Genomic DNA, 15,496 nt, shown 5'->3' with positions numbered 1-15,496 from the left:
AGCTACATATTAAATGTGAAGTTATGATAATTGTATTTACATAATACAACAGATTTAAGATTTAGATTGTACGTCATCGGTATAATAAGCGGTTGTTGTTATAGTTGTAAGTAGGTTAACTAGATGGCGCCTCCTTGATCACAGTGATCAATCCTCTTTTAGACGAGAGGGACGGCGATACGTCACCGCGTGAGCGCGAGCGGGACGACCATAGGTTATTATTACGCCTACATGCGGACAGAAGGCGCACGCGCTTACAAAAAATCCATTCGACGATAGCGCAAGCGCAGCTCTCCATTCGCCCACAACTTCAGTTCGGTCAACTTCGTCATTCAGTGGTGACCGAGACTTTGATGTGTGTGGTTGTGAAGTTAACTTTTCTAACATAGATCATCTCACTAAATAAAATAACCAATTACTAAAGTACAGTTTCGCATTGAACGTGTTCATTAAGACATTTAACGTGTCTCTAGTTATATAAATAGTATTCAAAATGTGTGACAATACCAATCCTTCGACACAAAGTATAGCGGACTACTTAGCACAGTTGCTCAAAGACAGGAAGCAACTGGCTGCGTTCCCGAATGTTTTCATGCACATGGAGCGACTTCTGGACGAAGGTAGGCGTAATTTGTATTCGCTTATCGATAATTCTAATAAAGTTGGCCGCCAGCATGACTGCATTTCCATTTCGAATCGCTGTTTCTTGTCACCGGCGCTGCCACAAATCGGATGCGTCGTCAAACGCACACGATATTAAGTTTATTTTTGTCTTCGCCCCGCCGAGTTATGGTCCAGTGGTGTTTGTAACGCGATCCTGCATTTCGGAGAGTGAAGTAAAGCAGAACGTCGCCGCGGTGGCGATATGCGGTCAGCATCTGTCGCCGTGGAAAGAGATCAGCGAAACGAATGTTGCATAGCAGCTAGTTGTTAGCTAATTGACATACAATCCATCTGGTTAGTCTCTATCGTTGGTAATTAACAGCGAGTACGAAATGAGGGCGTACAAAAGAGAAGGATCTCAAGTCCTGAGCTTAACCTGTTTGTAGGGCCGTGTTACATTCCGCGCGAGTGGTGGAATGTCGCCACTTGGTGTACCGTCCGCCGTTTTCAGTCATACGAGTCAGAATTGTACTCAGCAACGCAGGCGCAGCTTTACTCGCCATAGCCTCGTTATAGCCGCACCTCGCTTTGATGTACTCATGTGCTCATGCCTTATCTGCTACTAAATGTATTAACTATTTGTAGGTTTATCTTTATTTTATTTATATTTGCAATCTTTTTTACTTTTACTATGATATAATCAAAACAGTTATCTTTTTTTTTCTGTTTGTAGCAGTATATTTAATTAGTCATCGAAATGTTAATTAATGGGTCGTTGAATAAATATTATAGCATCAAGCGCATTTTTGTGCTATTTTAAATATTTTACATGATTTATTTTTATTTTTTAATATGAAAACTGTATAAAAAATATAAATATTATTGACGATAATTGAGGAAAATATATGAGAATATACGTATTTATATAAAAAAAACACTAATCAATGCGTTTTAATTATCCATATGTGACAGCTTGTTAGGAAATAAATCCGGTTTGGAATAGCAGAAAACTTTATTCGTAATTCTTGGCACACCTGATTTGAATTTGAATAATAATTTTCTTACATCTTATTTAAATTAAGTACGAGAAGGAATGAAGGGTTAGGCATAAAATACATATAGACTAACCTATGTCTACCTGTATATACTCACTAAAGTACTTATTATTAGAGGCCAGTTGTGACGCAGGGGCTCAAAGTGAGATTGTAAGTGTAAACGCGAAAGGTTGTGGGATCGATTCCAACTCGAGAAATATGAAAATATTTCCGTTTTCTTCGCTCTGGTGTCGAGGCACACTCAACACGCAATTCCTCCAGAGTTCAGCGGAAAATGGAGAACGAAGTATCTCAACACAAGGTTCCAGGACAGAGCCTCCCCTGCTGAGTGCGGGATACACGTGTTATAAAAAAATATTTATAGTCAGTTCCTAGTACAAGCAAAAAATACAAAGTTGTATATGAAAATATTATAGAATTTGTGCCAGATGAATAGACTCATTGAAAGCAAGCAAAGTACCTATATGACGAAAATTATTAACTCTAGTCACGTCTCAAGCTGAAGCAAGGCCTGTTGGCGTGACACCTAAATACAACATGTCATAATACCGTGACAATTTACGGTCAGCTTTGACGGCGTGCTAGAGCTAGACGAATTTTAAATTATTTTTGATACTTTAATTTATGAGAGAAAATTAGAAAATATCTTTTTTTGCTCAGGTTATTTTCACTTTGTAACTTTTTTCTTTTCTTAATTTATTAATTTATGGATATGCAACTTTAGTACTTACTTGAAAAAATAACCTAACTTTATTTAATTAGCCTATTGTATACAAAATAGTTACTGATGAGAGAATGGTGATAATAACGTAAATAAACAAAAATATTATCAAATAAAACATAATAAAGTCATCAATCAAAAACGACAGAAATTGCCCAATTGAAGATAATGTATCAATAAGTTGTAGTTGTATAATTTTAAGACGATTTTGTAGTAAAGAGTATCTGTAGTGGAGTATCCGATTTTCTGATAAGCATTATCTATGAAATGCCACTACATACATACTTGTGGTACATTTTTCATTGCGATAAAAGATAACGAGTTTAATAGCCTTTAGACATCTGTTTCTTGCTAAACGAGCAGTTATTAACTTATATAACTTACATAAGATGACAATTACATTATAATTTCGAAAAATTTTTACCATATGTATTATCAGATACAATTATACCAAAAAAAAACTGACCAGATGTTCTCACGTCAAATTTCGATTGTGACATAATTATATTTAAATCAATTTCAGAATAACAATATTGTAACCAGTAAGAGATGCGTAGGCGCAGCTTAACTTTGATATTGAACGTTCTGCAACCCTGTCGTTAGAATAACTCTTAGCAGGGTCATTATAAGGTTGCTTAGTTCGTGATTAGGTGTTTGCGCCCACATGAATGACCAAATGAGGGTAGCCGTGGGCAGCATGGAGGTGTAGAAGCCAAGGCTGTTCCAGTCGCTCCACGTAACATGATGTGGGTGCTTAATTAATACATCTCGTATAATAGTCATCGGGCTATAATAATAACATGATATGTTAATTGGTCAGCACTATTGCGAAGTTAAGAAAATTAAATCCTATTAAAATTAAATCAGCTTCTAGCTGTGTCATAGCAGCTAGGCTGAGGAAACCTAGTGTTAAGACACTTTGTTCTCCATGTTTCGGCTATTCTTTCAAAACATGGCGTGTTGAGTGGCAGAACTTAACGCTGGAATTGCCTGAGCGAAGAAATAAAAAAAAATTGTCACACCTTTTTGCCCTTGCACCACGGTGGCCTCTATAATAAAGATTTTCGTAAAAATAGTTTACTTTGAAGTGTCTTTGTTGCGTGAATACATGAAGGAGCAAATATTGACTTGCGATTCATTATCTGCCGACCTCGATAAGGTTGCACTACATATCTTGGAAACTGGTTAAACTAAGACACCCATTCTTCACTATTCCCACGGCACCGCTTTATGTATCTACTCTTGATCTTTACCTACGTGGTAGTTCAGTTAATGAGAAAGTTTTGTTTTTATAATATAATGCTACTATTTTTGAAAAGGATCGGAACGAGGTAAATGATAGCAAATACAAGTATCTGATAAAAATGCTGAAGTTTCAAAAATTGATGATTGCAATGATTTTTGTAGAACTAATAACCTTTCTCAATTTAATTGAAATAACAAAACAAAGTATATATTATCTAAAAATATACTAAATGGAAATATATATATATATATATATATATATATAGCTCGCTAGCTAGCATTTATGAAATATAATTAGGACCTAACGAGAAATAATAAATGTGTGATGAATTGAATTTAAATAGAATTTTTATTAGGTACTTACAGAAGAAGAAATATATCCAGATAAATAAGATTATACAATTTTAAAATTATAATAAATCTAATACTAGAATAAAGAAATGACTACTTTACTTACTAGTACTTAGTAATATTGAAAGTAAGCGACCATCGATGCCTACTTTGAACGACTTAGAATGCGTACAAGAAGCGTGGGTAGCTTCAATTTGTGATGAAAATCGAACGTTTCAGACCACCGAGGGAACCTGTCTTGTGGGTGTAAGGCCTACGCTTAACTCACTAAAACGCGTATTTAGATATAACCTTTTCATACTGCAATATTTGGAAACCTACGCAACTTTTATGATTTATTGAAAAGAAAACAACTTCTTGTCTTTGAGGCCAGTCGTGGTGCAGGGGCACAAGCGTGGGACTGTCAGTGCGATTGGTTGTGGGTTTGATTCCTACTCGAGAAAATAAAATATTTAATATTTTAATTTCTTCGCTCTGCTGTGGAGGTTTCTGTCATTCAATGCCTCCAGAATCGGGTGAAAAGTGGGCACCAGAATGTGTCAGCACTAAGCTCCATTTGCCTATCCTGCTACATGCGGGATTCAGAGTGAAGCTGAAAAAAAACCTTGTCTAAATTTATTCATTGTTTAAAGAACTCTGCTCTTGTGTGAAATAGAAAGTAAGCAATAAACATATTGAATCAACAAATCTTAGCTATATACTAAAACGTGCTAATGGAAATGCGTGCCGAACATATTCCGTCCGATGAATTTTAATTGATGACAGCCACCTTTAAATGTTTGAAGAGTGTTAAGAAAATGTAAACTCGAATTATATTGAAAACAAAAGATGTCGAACCAACATTTTCTGTGTTCAAATACACCAGAAAAAAATTATAAAAGATCTAAATTCATATCTAGATTAAGCAAATGTATGGCTTAAAAGTAACTAAATTTAGAGAGAATTTGAAAACTAAAATGAAGTTATAAAAATTTTAGATAAGTAAACATATAGTGCAAGTCCCTGTTACCAATAATTTATATTTATACTTTAATTTATACGTCTACTAATGATTCATATAATACAAATCTACTTCGAAAGGAAGTTATTATAGTCAATTCCTCTATAAAATCATTAAATTGTGCAACATTTATGCATATAATTTATTAAATATCTTAGCTTAAAGGTCGAAGCTGAAGCGTGGGAGCCCACAGCCCACCACCAGAGGTGACATACGCATTGGGTGGACTGGATTTGATAGATTACTTTATATGAATTTTAACTATTGTTATAATTGTTATAGATTTGAAATTTTTATTGCTTCTCTATTGTTTTTTGGATTTTAATGTTTCTGATAAAAAATATATAAATGCCTATTTACTGCCGTTCAAAAGAAGAGCAGTAACCTGCACTCTGTGAGCAATACGTCTAAATTCGTCGAAAGTATCGAGCCCGGGTATCCCCCTTCTCGTTATCACACGGTTTTTTCCACTTTAAAATATATTTATAGAAAAAAAGTGCATTTGAGCTTGACCGTACATATTATATTAAAAAACGAAATTAAAAACTAAGAAAGAACTAAGTCTTTTAGGACGGAAGTCTCGAGTACTTTATCTTAGCTAGGAAAACAGTCATGGGTGCGTTGAAGCGGACGTTTGTATACCTCGTCTTTATGAGCGAAAAACTGTGAAGGGAAGAGTATATTTATGATAACCATAATAAGCATGCATATGGGCGTATCTAGAGATATTTTCTAAGGGGAGCCTAGACTTTACCTTTGAACAGATATTATGTTCATGAAATATTGTTTTTTTTTATTGTCGCAATTCTTTTGCTTGTAAAATTTCTGGGATGGCCACCAGACCATTCTGGGGTGGGCACGGACTATCCGGCCACCCCCTATTCCTAGAGCATGCATTGAATGAAAAATAGTATTATTTTTTTATAAATGTTTATTATTATCCTTTTAATATTAATATTAATAAAAGATAGCGTATTTAGATTATTTGTCATTTTACAATTTTACATACTGTAAACTAAAGCTAAATCAATTTCCTCCACAATGAAATCCCTTACGAAAACAAGACTTCCAGGTAATTCAATATATTTCTAATAAAAATATTTTATATTCAATTCAATTCTAAATAGTACTGACTCATCATGGGAGATAAATTGTATGTATGTAGTAAACGCAATAAACGAACGCGCGGGCTAAACTAACGATGTAAAACTGTTGACCCACATAGAACAAAAGGTAAATAAATCTGACTTTAGACAAAAACTAATTTATTTTATTGATGACGAGCATTGATATTGGACACCAGTTTCTACTTGATAGATTTACGTACTAATCTTCATCTGACAGAGAGTTAAGTTACAATTTTATTGTGTAATATACTCGAATGTTGTGTTTTTACATTCTAATTCTGGTAAGAATTTGAAAGAAAATGGGAAACGGAAGTGAACACTATGTTCCCAGGTTCCCTCAGGCCACCCTGTTGTAAATCAAAAAACACTGAATGTGACTTACATCATGAATTACGTCTTAAGTTTTTTTTTTTAATATTGCATCGATTTATTTGAAAAGTCTCATGAAGCGGAACTCATAACGTATTAAATATACTTAAGATATCTTTCGATATTCAAGGATTATATTTGTCTAAACCGACAAAGCTATTAAATATCACATTGCTTTGCGGCGCCAACATTTTTTTTTATAGAAACAATATACTTAATTCTTTAAAAGTAATAAATATTTTTGATATAAATGTAAAATACAATAGAAACAGATATTTATTATTATTCTTATCCTGTTGCATTCTTTCATGATTCTGTGACAAGGTCTTAGATGCTCTCAAGACCAAATTACTAATGCACAGTTACTTAAGGACTTTGAAAATATAATTTAGTGTTAATAAAATGTAAATATCTATTTGCCTTTTATTATTTATTTTAATAATTGTATCAAAACAAAAATTAATGATTTTCTTAATTATATTTATAATAATTTTCCATTGAAATAACATTTCTATTACTAAATCCATTAAATATGCATTAAATGGTGATTTCGTAAAATGCCTTTTTATAACTCACTCAGTATATTGCATATAAAATTCAAGCTAACATAACTGCAGGATAAAAGGACATAAATAAACGGATTCGATTGAAATTATATTAGCCGTGCACCTTTTAATTGGAATGATATCTGACGCATTCTAAATCAGTTCTATATTGGAAATAACTTGGATATTTTAATTAGATTCATGCCGTATCCCGCACACAGTTTCCTATACAAAGGGAACCTAATGTTAAGTCATTCTGTTCATTTTGTTCCTCATTTTCCCCTGAACATTATGTGTTGAGTGGCGGAATCAACGCCACGCTTTGCCTCTTGGGAATCGAACCCATAACCTGTCGCCTCATGTCACACTTTGAGCCTCTGCGTCACGACTGCAGGATAAAAGGATAAAAATAAACGGATTCAATTTTAATTGGAATGATGTCTGACGCAGTCAATCAGTTTTATATTGGAAATAGCTTGGATGTTTGGAACGAATTATTCCACGACCTATTAATTTCTTATAATAAATCTAGAGGTATTTCGTTCATCTATATATTAGCTTCAACGACGTGATATTTCAAGAATTAAATAGCTATTGTCGCATTAGTAGGTGATATGTGAATATTGGATATTATTTTATTTATATTGTTTACCTTAGTGCCACCGATATCGCATCGGCCTTCATGCTTTAAACTAATCGCGATCCACGCACTGCTCGGACGTGGTTCGACTTGTTGGATACGAGTGTGTTTGTATGAAAATTATGTATATTATTATTTATATATAAACCTGTTTACTATATTAATATAATAATGCTAAATAAAACACTGTTTCCCACTTTCCACCAAATTTTTGAGGTGTAGCGTGTTGGCGGAACTCAACACTTCTATTTGCCTCGAAGCAAGAGCGAGGAAATGAAAATATTAAATAATTAATTTCGTCGAGAGATAATCGAACCCATAGCCTTGTAGCCTTAATGCCGCTGCGCCACGAATAACCTAATGTAATTATGCTTTATTTTCATATCAATATTGTCATTTTTCTGGTTTTAATTTGTCATAAAACCGCTAGTAATTAGCAATACTGTTATAATCAATTCCTTATTAAAAAAATCAATAAATATATAGTAAATATATTACATCTGAGATAAGTTTTTTTATATGAACTAAATTAAGTTAAAATAATAATTTACAAAAATAGTATTATAAAATTTGCATATTCGCTTTTTGCACGTCTTGGTCATTGACCGCGGCCCGTTCTTGAAGCTTTAGCTTTCTTTCCACATGTATGTATAACTTCCGCTAAGTGAAAATCAAAACAGTTCGAACGATGTCGTTATCGACCAATCTGGGCCAGTCTAGTTCTTCAACTTTCTACCAACATGTAGGTGGCGGTGTTATAACTTCTGTTGATTCTATTCATATCTTTAAAATTATAATAGATGCTTACGGATTTTGTGTTGATGCTAAAAAATATGATGATGATTTTTTTTTTAGATGATTTTTACAACTCTGAGATCATTTTGACCATTAAGTACGTATATAGGTACTACAAAAATCAAGATAAATACAGGACACAGCATCCATAGATGACGTTATCTTTACAAAATAACCTTATGATTTATATCTTAACAATGCTTTTTTTTCACACTTCTCAGAAGATTGTGAGTTCGATCCCTCGGGGAAATTAATTATTATTTATGAATATTATCAATTTTTCGCTTTGGCGTCAGGCTCGGCGTTAAGTTCCGCCACTCAAGACGCAATGCCTATAGAATTCGGCGAAAAATGGGGTACGGAGTGTTTTAACACAAAGTTCCCTCTGCTTAATGCTTTTGTTATCACACATCTCCGAGATTCGCTTTCAATAATCGCTAGAGCAAGTTTTACTAACGACCAGTTCAAACAGTAAATGTTGAAAGTGCCTCTGTTGCGACACATGTGTGGGATGCAGCGGCGCCGGTCGGCGGTCAGTCCACACCGCTATGCTTATAGACTTAAGGGTCCCATTACTTCCATTCATTTGAAGTTAAGCAATTTGGTGAACGCACAACGTTTACCGATTCATTCATGCGATTGCGAAACCGAACTCGAATTTAACTAAGCGTCGTAAATTTGTCAATTTGGGAGTTAATATTTACTTATTTCTTAAATATCTTGTCGTTTTACGATGTCCATATTACGTTATTTTAATTTTTATATGTATTTTAGCCTAAGCATGTCAAAACATAGTCAAAATTTTGTTCACGTTTAATATATTCGTTATAATATTATCCAATAGATGTCTTTTTTAGACCGTGACTAAAAATGCCATGCGTGAGTCAGTGAGTCACCGGAGAGAAGTTAGCCGTATGTGTCTCCTCTGTATGGGGCTAATTAACTCTTATCATCTCACTCGTACATACCAAATCCAGATGCTGCTATCACCTTCTAACATGTCTTGTACATCAAACGTTTACTTACTCGCCCACGTCGCGACGACATGTGTTAATTTAATTATTTCTACCTACTTTGCATCATTTGTAAATACACAACTGTACTTAAGAAATGTTAGATAAATATATCTTGATTACATATATTTGTTATTATTGTACAAATTCCTTCTAGAGGTGAGTGTAATTGTAAACGTGACTGGTTGTGGATTCGATTCCCATTCGATGAAATTAAATATTTATTTGAATTTATATTTCGATTTACCCTGCTTTGTGAGGGATAAAGCATGAAGTTGATTTAATTATTTTTTTAAATCTATCAATCAACCATTAAAATTTAAAACTAACTGTAATTTAGTTAACGACGGAGTTTACACATATTTTTTGTGAGAATGTAGAAAAACCCCCCGCATAGAGACAAAAGTTGGTACGAACAAGTTCAGTGTGGTATGTTATTTTAAAAGTTAAATTTAAATATACACCGACTTCTGCCAAAATTATAATAATTTACGCTATAATAAAATCGTGACATATTAAAATGCTAACAAGAAATAGAATAGATTGTACAGTCGTACTAGTAAGTAGTGGATATACAGTAGTGTATATGAACTAATGGAAAAATATATGTAAAAATTGGTTATGAATCTAAATAGCATAAGTAATTTTTATATTCCAAAGAATTAAATATCAAAATTTATACCAATCTAATAAGATTTTTTTCAATTGGACAGACGCCAAAACGGAAACCGCGGCAAAATTAGAAAAATTTTAAAACTTCACTCTCCTAGCACAGAATACATTATTTTATAGTACAGAATTCAATTTTAATTTGATAATTCGTTTTATATTGCTTTAAAAAGCGAAGTAATAACCCGCATTATATTATCGACCGAATGCAGGAGCATTTCATTTATTGAGCGGTGCTGCGGTGCGCTCCATTGACTATTGTGAGAACAGCATTCCCCTATTCAATATTATTTACATAAATAAATGAAAATATTTAGTAATTGTAAAGTGTTTACAATAAACAATTGTTTATGTTGTATTTTATAATTATCTGTAAGTTTTGTCGTATAAGTATTATTTTCAATTATCAATTTTTATACGTTTTTAAAGAATATTTCACGCAGGACCATTGTAGCTCTATTGTATTGTATTAAAGTTAAACAATAAAACCTTTATATTGAAAAGAGTAACTTGTGTTTCTTGCCAACTTATTTCAGCAGAATTGTCTTCTGATTGGCAATAATTTTGTGTCAATTTGACGATTCAAAGTACTTGTAGAAGTATATTTGAATAAAGATTGTTTCGCTATTTTTATACACGACCACAGTTCTCTAATATCTTTGCTTTCTCATCTTCTGTCTTGTAAGAAAAATAAAATTCCAAATCTTCCAGCGTCGGTATTCAAAGAGCCATTTAAATTTAAACCCTATTCTTCTATTCTTAATAAAACGTAAATCTACTTTGTTTCTTAAAAAAACGTAAAATCTACTTTGGTTTGGTCTGATATATATGTAAGATTACACCCGAATTAATCTAACATTTTTCATAAGTGATAGATATTTTTAAAACATCTGGAGCTTGCGGATGATACAGAAATAGAAACTGAACATGTTTCTGTTTGAATTCAGTAGAATATTATACATTTATATAAGAACATTCAATAAAACTTGTTTTTATTATTGCAGGTACGTTTCAACAATCAGGGCTTACTGTATATACAAGCAATCTGTGTCGTGCTCGTGAGTAATTAAAATATCATTAATTTATGTAAGTATTTCCTTGAACGTAATTATTGTAGGAATACATCTAATAATTTTCTCAGATATTTAGCCATTGTTAGACAAAAAACTATTCTTTTATCTCGATTGATGCTTCCTCTAAGAACATGGACAGTTACTTAACTCATTAGGGTCTATAACAATAACAGGCGCGGTTGTCGTAACATATTACAAGATGTCCAGGATGGGAGTGTCTAAGTGCTTACCCACTAAGTCATTGAACCAGCCATTGAATAGGTAATCTACGAGCATTTGTGTCACGTACAGACGTACAATAATTCTAGTAATTCTTTGTTATTTACAGCCGTTTTAATGTTATATACGCTATGCCAAAAGAACATGTTGACCTAATTTAGAATTCGGAATCTTGTCTAAAATTAGATAGTTCGTACGCTTCCAACCTAACGTATGAAATCAGTGGAAGTTTTGATTAGTAAATGTTTATGTTTATTTTAATCATTAAGGTTCAATCCTTATCTTGATAATACAAATAACAAACTGATTATACCTGAGTATGAATGAAGCGTCACGATCGTAGCCAACTTTTAAAATAATTAGGGTTGTCGGTTATTGGTTTTATTTTATAGCATTAACTAGGAAAAGCATTGATTACAATTGTAAAACTATTGTAACGTCGTCTTTTATTAATTCTATCAAAGAATAACAATTGAATTGTTTGTCTATAATAGTCTATATTTATCTATAATTTGAACGTTTCCATGTCGAGTTCTGTACAGGTGACACCCCTGCCGTACACGAGCCAATGACGCGAGGTTCCGGTGCTTCCGCCGCGCCCGTACCGCACTCGCACGTAAACAATTCAGATTTGTGTCGAATGTCCCGCTTTAGGCCTGTAGAGGAAATATACCACTAATTCTAACATGGTTGATAACTCACTCACTCACTGTGTCACGGAATTTTGGTGGTCAGGTTTCCTTATAAAGTATGGAGGTTCATACGTAGATTGTTTTCTGTATGGTCGAATATGATTTAAATATCAATGTTAATTATATTTTAGTTAATGATTACATATAGTTATTATATTGGTTATTATTTTTCCTTAATTTTTCATTTCAAGACTAATCTTTGTTTATTTGTTATTGGAATCGTATTTAAACCTAACCTTTAATTATACATTATTTGGAAGAATCGATCTAGTTCAGGTTAGCTTTACTTAAAAATATTTCAACCGGCTGTAGCTGTTTTCTTAAATAACACTGTAGAACATCAAATGCCGTTTTTTCCTGGATACGAATTCGGAAACGTCTGCACAATTTCGTCACCGCGGAAAACGCGCTGGCCCATTAAATTGTTTTATTATGAACTCGTCGCCATCTTGTATATTTTTGGCTGGAGTTAGCTGTTTATCTGCTGGGACTGCGTCCAAAGAGTAATTAGTAAGCTTAGATATTTTGGGATAATATATGAATGTTTACGAAAAAAACAATAATACTTGCAAACTTTTGGTAGAATAACATATTTTTTTAATAACGTCGATGGATTGCTGGCAAATAATGCACGATTTACTTTACAAATGTCGTCGGGACGTTTTGACAACTTGGTGACATAGCTATTCGTGAAGCAAATCGACGTGAAAAATAATATTGAAATTAGGTTACGCGTACTCGAATTCGTTCGTATTACACGAAATTTATAAAGTTCAACGGCCATACCGCGTTCGTGATGCCAGTCTTGCAAGAATGTCTGTCATCTATTTCACCTGATTTATTTTACACTGCTGCAGCCGACGAAAATAAAGGTTATTTTTATTCGAAACTCAGGATTATGAATGAAACATCATCGCGGCCGTTTTCATTAAATATCATTTGAATGTAACGAATAAATATAATATGCTTTTTCTTTTATTCAAACTCTACAGTAGATGATTTCTTTTTAATACTATAATAGGCATTACAAAAGTACAGCTTTATAAAGAAAACGATAATTTAAATTTAATGTAAGTATTTTCGTTTTCGTATTTAAAATTATGCAAACATGGAGAGCTATAAAAACTTGATCGAAGTCAAAGAATTTGTAGTAATTTACATACATAGAACGTAAGTTCTTAAATACTGAAATTAAATATATATTTGTTATCAAAGAATTAAAAATTTTCACACTGTCCAATTTCATTAATAATAGACATGGGTTTTTTATTATACAACTATAATGACAAGACGAAACTACAGGCATATAATTCCATAGAAGTCGTGTGTTGTCGTTAAAATTAACACAATGGTAAAACTTAAATATTTATTAGCATATAAAATAATCACATAATTTACCCATATGGGGAGTAAATACAATGATTTTTAGATCAATATGAATAATTTACATATTAATAATGTTTCGTAAATTGTGTAAAACCACTGGCAACACACGTGGTGCAGTACGACAGTGTCTCAAAGTAAACGTTATGATTTTAGGTTCGATAGGCCGTCGGAGTAATAACTTGTTTCATCTCTGCTCTGGTAGTCAGTGCGGCAGTCTTGAATTAGATTAGATATTAGAACGTGAAGATCGGAGAGTATTTACACTGGGTTCCTTCTGCCTATTCTGCTATACGAGCAAACAGCGAGAAGCTAGCGAAGCGAAGCGAAAATAAGTTTATATATAAGTTCGTTTATTAAATATATACTATATCTACTGTATGTTGTATAACCTACTTTTTGGACAAGGGTCGCAGAACGCACAGCCATGTCCATAATAGGCGTTGCACGAATCGTCGTTTTATTAGCGGACCCACTTACCACGTTTCCAATTCGTCTTACTTACGCATAATATAGCTTAATTTAGCTTTTTATTAAACTTTATTTTAAATATAATTATAATTTAAATAGTGTTTTAAATAAAGTTTATGTCTTTTAGTGATAATTAATTTTTGCAACAGACTTCTTTTTTAAATTGATATAATATTATTTCTGTAATAATGTCTTGTTTAATTCATAAACATTCATCATTGATGCCAGTCCAGAAATAGAAACTGTAGAATGAGGAGCGGAGTGTTTTAACACTAGTTTCCTTTTACACTCGTTCAAGGGCTCAAAAATATTTTTATTTCTTCGTCGTATTTTTGCCTTGTATCAACATAATGTCAATAAGGATAATTCGTTAATTAAACCTTAACAATTGATTAGTCTTCTTCTGTTTAAAGGTCGTTTGTATTAGTGACCCCTAATATTGAGTATGAATACTGTAAGCTTATCTAATCTATTCTGTAAATTTACGCTAAAATGAACGGAATTTGAGAAAAACGGGAAACGGTGTATTTTAAAACTAGGTTCCCTCTACCTATCCTGCTGTGTGCGGGATAGAGCGCGAAGATAAAAAAAATATATAAATTGTCCTCCTAGTTTGTTATACTATGTTAGTCATATTAAGTATTGTCTTTAAGTTTTATTTAAGATCTACATTGTGCAAAAATAACATTTATCTAGTGACAATTAAGTTTAGAAATCTTGTTGCCCTTGGACTGAATTGACATGACGTAAAGTTTAATATTGTACTAAATCAACACATAATTTTGTGTAAAATTATTCATAGGAAATGCATTTTTAATATTACAACTAAATACATAAAAATATATAATTAGTTTTATATGTCAGAAGTCACATTTTCCAAGGCTTTTTCAAATAACACGTAGTATTTCATTTATGAATGACAGAATACAATAATATATATATATATATATATATATATATATATATATATATATGTGTATGTATATATTCAATTGTTATTATATAATAATAGTATTTTCAATACTTAATTTACAAATAATTTATAATTAGGTATCGAAATTTATGAGATTTAATTCACTATTTTAACTAATCTATCATGCCTAATCATTATTTAACTTTTTCTATTATATACATATTTATATTATTATTTTATTTATTAAATAAATAATTCCGAAGTAACAATTCTACCAACATTTACACATCAGTTTTTCTTTTATAACCAACAAAGAGAAAGAAAGAAGAAAAGAAATTCCTAAATGTGAAGCTTTTACTTTGAAAATAAAAATTCTAAGTTTTTAAGGTAATATGAAATATTTAAAAATTATTTGAAAATATGAATAAATTTGTTACTAAAACATTTATTATTTATTATACGATTATTATATGTTACTCAAACGTTTATTATATGAATGAATTTTACAACAAAATAATGCACACCATTATCTATGTTAAACTATTCAGAAAATTTGCATTATAACAAAAATATTCCATATTACGTACACGTTTCACATATTAATAAAATATA

The 15,496-nt window shown here is 32.1% G+C and overlaps 1 protein-coding gene across 8 annotated transcripts in view; it reads left to right on the top strand.

The window, feature by feature from the left end:
- The first annotated feature begins 299 nt into the window (after window positions 1–299).
- how (protein held out wings) overlaps window positions 300–15,496 on the top strand; it is a 62,049-nt gene continuing 46,852 nt past the window's right edge. For 5 of the 8 annotated variants that reach the window (XR_014879447.1, XM_085207391.1, XM_085207389.1 and 2 more), the window contains exon 1: window positions 301–620. Coding sequence is in view for 7 of the 8 variants with exons in the window: in XM_085207391.1 (XP_085063517.1) it covers window positions 494–620 (127 nt within the window). In the remaining variant the exon portion in view is untranslated. Of the gene's footprint in view, window positions 621–15,496 lie in introns of all 8 variants that reach the window. The other 3 variants (XM_085207390.1, XM_085207387.1, XM_085207388.1) reach the window with 1 other exon arrangement.

The sequence above is a fragment of the Heliconius melpomene genome, chromosome 3 (genome assembly GCF_056956725.1).
Source record: "Heliconius melpomene rosina isolate 202511_hmr_F chromosome 3, ASM5695672v1, whole genome shotgun sequence".
Classification (NCBI taxonomy): Eukaryota; Metazoa; Arthropoda; class Insecta; order Lepidoptera; family Nymphalidae; genus Heliconius; species Heliconius melpomene.
Note: the sequence above shows the minus strand (reverse complement) of the source record. Positions and strands in the feature narration are given on the sequence as shown.